The 5,844-nt window shown below is 38.7% G+C and overlaps 1 protein-coding gene across 1 annotated transcript; it reads right to left on the bottom strand.

Annotated features, from left to right (window-relative positions):
* Positions 1-1,181: 1,181 nt before the first annotated feature.
* On the bottom strand, positions 1,182-4,413 carry LOC130975496 (protein FAR1-RELATED SEQUENCE 5-like). Its single transcript, XM_057900287.1, has 6 exons — positions 4,067-4,413; positions 2,710-3,971; positions 2,083-2,606; positions 1,898-1,978; positions 1,562-1,612; positions 1,182-1,250 (listed from the first exon to the last, which is right to left on the bottom strand). Exons 1-6 carry the CDS (start codon positions 4,411-4,413, stop codon positions 1,182-1,184), a joined length of 2,334 nt encoding a protein of 777 aa, XP_057756270.1.
* Between the last annotated feature and the right edge of the window lie 1,431 nt (positions 4,414-5,844).

Raw genomic sequence — 5,844 nt, 5'->3', positions numbered from 1 at the left:
GAAGGGAACAGATGACGTTGCTTCTCCCCCAAGAGATCAGGAAGATGGTGAAAATGAGAAGGACCATTCCCAAACCAACTTAGGCACTTGAGCTGCGGGACCGATTCATTTTCCCACGGAAGAAATCTGTCTAAAGGTAAAAAAAAAAGATGCTTCTTGTTGTAATTTAGAGTACAAGTGTCTCGGATGGTGTTTGGGCGCATGCAGTAGACCTATTAAAATAATCTGATTAATGTATGGTTGGTCCATGTGATGTATTTATTTGAATTTATATACTTATATTTAACATAGGCTGTTGTTGTGTATGTAGGTGGAACACTGGGAAAGAAAATTGATGAAGAACCTAGAACCCAAAGGCTAAAGGGTAACTAGCAGTTTCGTGGATCCTTTTTTTTTTCTTTGTTGAATTAATTGAATTTTTTGATTCATCTAATGTGTATAGTTGTCGTGATGAGTTTTCTTTATCAGGTCCTAATACTAAACAATGTTACGGATGCTGGATGACTACATTCTGGAAATATTCAAGCTCTCAATGCCGGGAAGGAAAACCCTGCCTGTCAAAGTAAAATCATGCCGTAGTCAAGTAGCTGAGAAGATAGAAATCTTCGTTATTGTACAACTTAAAGGAAATGTCGGCAGTGTTTCAAACATTGTTTCTAGTGTTAAATTCAGTCAGTATGTAAGAGTCTAACAACCTCAAAATATTATTGAACCTAACAATCGAAAATATGATATGAGCCAACAAAAATGTGTTTCTGTTTACGATTTATCTGCTTCATATATCGATATATATTTCAAACTGCTTTCATACGAAGTGTGCCATTTTCCCTAAAATAAAATTTTCAATGAATACAGGAAATCCATAATAACAAAGCAGATTCACAAACTCAACGTTACAAAAGAGATTCGTAACCGTCTAAGAACAAATCAACCTTGGTGACTACAACCCATTCAATCAAATAATTTGGTTGGTAAATCAAATGCAATAAGAAAGGAAAAAAATTCATTTAACACAGCTCTGTTTTTTCAACTGTATTGCATAACCACAATGGTAGGAAATCCTTACTCCAAATGCAACCACAATAAACTTCAACTAAAATACAGCAATGTAAGCAAAACACATGCATATTGATTATTGTCATCATAATGGACTAAGTAGGGAAAAAATCAATTACACAACTCTAATTGATCAACTGAATTGCATAATCACAATGGTTGCAAATCGTCACCCAAAAGTCAACCGCAATTAACTGCAACAAGAACACAGCAATGTTCATACTTAACGTAAATAACTACAACTAAAAAACTCCTCAATACCAAGCAGTGACTAATACATTGCGGTCACTAAATCAGGATAAATCATGCTTTTAGAACCAATTATACTTTCATTGCACTAAATTCAGAAGACTAATTCCTTGAAATGGTCAAAGTGTCCTGTGCATCGACGCGAACAATGCCATGTACGATCCTTGTTTGTTGCCACAAGGCAGTGACGATGTTAACGGATCGACATCGATCTGCACATGTGTGTGTCACATTTATCATCAACGACATCATTAACGCAATCATAGTTCTTGAATGAATGTCTCTTGTCCTGCTGTGACTCCTTCACCTGCTGATAACATCATAATCCCCAATCAGAAACTATAATCATGCATAAAACCATAATGGTCATTCATCGCAAAGTGGTTAAGTGGAGTTTTACGCATCACACCTGTGTTAACGAGTAGAGATTTTTATTGAAAACACCATTCGTGGACGCGATGTCAATGGATTCGCTGCTTTCATGGAGGCTCCGCTGTTTTATATTTTTTTTTATATACAAGAAGTCCGAGATCATCATTAATTTACCCGGTTCATGACACGGAAATTAGATGTTTATATTCAAAAAAATTACCTCAACAAAAGTGTTGTCTTTACCCTTCCGGTTCCTCATACCCGTCGCCGTAAACTTCCTTGTTCCACCCTTTTTAAAAGGCTGCCCAAACAGAGGAACATTCACATAGTTTAATGGTTTTTAAAGGGACACACACCGAACAAGATTTTCACAGCAGGAGCCTATTTCGAATAAACAGATCGTACCTTGGTATTAGGTCCTGAGTGGTGTTCGGACTTAATTGAGAACGACCTTGAAGAATTAGCAAACCTTTGTGGACTAAAACCTGAGTCCTTGGCTGATGCATTGCCGTATGATCCATCGCGAGGGTTGCCTTCCACACTATGCTGCATCAGATCTGGACAGCGCTTGTAGTAATGACCGTACTTGTGGCAATTAGAGCATGCTCTCTTCCTCCAAGAAGACCTCTTCGAAGGGGCTCCTTTGCTTCTGACAACGAATGGATCGTTAATGCCTTCCACGTTAACATTAGGAGTTGACTTGCCTTGTTTGCGTGACTGCAGGCGGATAACTAAATTGACAAGTTCAGACTGGACTTCATCAAAGTCTGCAAGATCCTTGCAAGCAATATCACACAGCTTGTTGCAGTTCGATGCCAACGCTCCAACTCGAAACTTTAAGACCCTTTCGATGTCATCATTCACAGGCATATCTGTGCTAATAAATTCGTTCTTTGCATTCTTTGTCCACCTTTTGTATATCAACGAATCTGGAAACTCAAGTATGTTTTCGAACTTCATGGCACAGAAGATATGACTACAGGGAATACCACGTGATTCAAACAGCTTGCACGAGCACGAGAACATTCTTACCTCTATCGACTTCCACCCGGCGATCTTTGGCCGGGTCTCCCAGAGCAGTCACACTAAACTCTACCTTGTCCAAGGTTGTGCTTAGTACCGTTATATTCAAAGCCCCTGCCCTCTGAATCTCATTACAAATTTCCTTGAAAATGTTTCGCGTGAAATAACAGGATGCAGATCTTTCATATACCTCCAATGAGGTAATCATCACAGGCTCTGAGCACTGAGACTTAAAGTCAGCTATTAATTCATTGTTTCTATACTCCTTTAAGGCCCTATCCAGGTTATGCATGAAGTCAATGAGGGTGTTCTTGCGATTAACATAAAATCTGATGAGAGAATTTATACCTTCACACTGTGATGTCGTCCTTATGTAACCGAAAAACTTATCCCGGAGGAAACAATGGGACCACATCTCACGGGTTTCGTACGTCTTCTCCATCCAGGTACTACCAACAAGGTTGTGCTTATCCAAAATGGCTGTCCATCTCCGATCAAAGTCTCTCTGGTCGTTGTTGTCGTATATAAGACCCTTGAAATCGCGTAGGAAATTAGGATTCTTTATATTTTCACATGCATTTCTCTGCAGATGCCAGCCGCATAACCGATGGGTCGCATCAGGCAGAACATTCTTGATTGCATCTCGCATGGCAAGGTCTCCGTCAGTTATTACTGCTTTTGGACTTTTTCCACCCATCGCTTCAACAAAGGTTTCCAACAACCACTTATACGTCTCTGTGGTTTCGTCGGATAGTAGGCCGGAGCCGAAGATAACAGTCTGCCCGTGATGATTGCATCCAGAGAAAATGACCAAAGGCTTGTTGTATTTATTCTTCTTGTAGGTTGAATCAAAGGCAACAATATCTCCAAAGCAGTGATAGTCGATAATCGACTGCCCATCTGCCCAAAAAATATGCTCCAGCCTTTCGTCACTAGTGAACGTATACTTTCCAAAGAACAGCGGATCGTTGTTTGACTTGCCAATCAAATAGTTTATTGCCGCATTGGCATCCCCGTTTTTAACTTTTGCCCGACGATAGCGATCGATGTGGTTGTACAAATCTTTCCGTGTGAAGCCAGCATGACGATATCCACCCTTCTGGAATGCAATATACCCCATAATATGGCAGCTCTTGACACCAAAATTATGAAGATTTTCCACTTGGACTCTATCACTCACAGTGAGACGACGATTGGCCGGTACCAGATGCGCAAATTGGGGTGGCGTCAGATCGTGGTTGTGAGATTCAACAAAACATGATACCTTCCATCTACCGCAGCCGTAGTCAAGCTTTACCCTAAGCCGAGCTGGACACTTGGTTCGCGTTAGCGACCTTGCCTCCCTTGATCTATCATATCAAGATACCTCATATTTCTCCAGCCCTCTTTGTTGCAAACAAGTTGCCTGCTAATAATTCGACCTTGATTATCCCTAACCACGTCGTCCTTCCTCATTACAAATCCATGCCAACAAGAATAAGCGTTATAAAACTGGCAGGCCTCATCCTCTGTCCTAAACTCCAGGTTCCAAATATCCTCCACCATTAGATCTGCTATTCTTTTTACCCCACAAACTTCTTCACTCTTGCTAGTAGAATCCAGCGAATCCACATCGTCGTCTTCAGCATTGTCTTCTGCATTCGGTTGATAATCGAAATCAACACCCAAATCATTATCAGAATCATTCTTCACATCATCCTCGTTAATGGACATAATTTAACCCCTGCCATAATTTTACCCAAAAATGTCAATTACCAGAGCCAATGGCAGCAACGAAGGAAAACTAAACTAACCTGCATGTAAAATTAAATGAACCAAATCCAATTAAACTAACCCAATTGTTTTGGACCCCAGTATTAGGTTTTAATTTCAATTCCCCAAACCTAGCCACAGCTTAGAACTGGACAATGTTGCTTTATTTGCAAAATCCAGAATAGCAATCCAACACCGTAAACAGAGAACCGTTGAAAAGGCATAGACTATCGTCAAAATTAAACTAATCTGGATTAACAAAAAAACTTAATCGGACATACCTTGATGAGAACCAGAGGTTGAGCTTCAACGGATAAAAATTGCACTGTCGGAGTCGGAGGGAGGTGACCTTTTCCTAATCCGACGCACCTAATTCGAAGGCAGCCAAAAAATGAATGTTGTTAAACCAGCTTCCAGCAGCCACAACTTCGGATCTAGCAGAAGTTCTGCTACAAAATTCTCCTCAGTTTAGCGTTCGCCATCTCCTCAGTTGACGTCGATGCCTAGCCGACGGAACCAGAGTACCAGTTCCGGCTCCCGTTACTCGAAGGAGATCAATATTGCTAAATGGACGCTGGGTGGATTCCTCTTTGGTGTAACACTCAACGAAAGCCAAAAAACCAAACAGGGTTGGATAGTGGGTACTAGTATAAAAAATTTCACTGTTGGAGGCTGTGTTTTTCAAGTTCTGAGAGATGCATGTTGAATTTTAGGAAGAGATGGAGGGTATTTTTTAAAATGAAAAATAAGTGATATAGTAGAAATTATAATTACAAATGTTCCCCAATACACTATACAATATGTATATACTCTAATTAATGAAGTATCTATTATGGTATATGTTCATTAAAAGCTTTTGCTATAACCAATGAATGCATTAATGCAAGGTTGAAAATTTTTTTGATGAATGGCTGAGATGAAGACACATGTACAGGAGTAAATTACCCACAAATTTGCCATGGGTTTGGAAGAATTCACCTTGTATTTATGTAACAAGCATATATAGATACAAAGGAATGAAGCTTAAAGGGGTGGAAACATGAAAGATAAAACAATAAATTTAATGGACAACGTAGCATTTCATTTGTCTTATACTTTGCTTGCCTTTCAAGGCAAATAGCAATAACAATGTGGTCAATTTATTAGACCATCTTGGCTACTCAAAGTCAAATGAAAAACTAATAGAGCTAGCGAATTTATATTTTGAATAAATTAATTTAAAAAAAATAACAATAAAATTCTTTAAGATAATAAATATAGATAAATTAGTTTAAATTAAAAATTTTTATTATAATTATAGAGACTAATTTAAAAATAGTGTTGTCCATATTTATTATTTTAGATGATTTTATTAATTTTTTTTAGAGACTAATATATTTGAAATATAAATTC

This window comes from Arachis stenosperma, chromosome 4 (assembly GCF_014773155.1).
Source record: "Arachis stenosperma cultivar V10309 chromosome 4, arast.V10309.gnm1.PFL2, whole genome shotgun sequence".
Classification (NCBI taxonomy): domain Eukaryota; kingdom Viridiplantae; phylum Streptophyta; class Magnoliopsida; order Fabales; family Fabaceae; genus Arachis; species Arachis stenosperma.
This window is presented reverse-complemented; position numbering and strand designations above follow the sequence as displayed.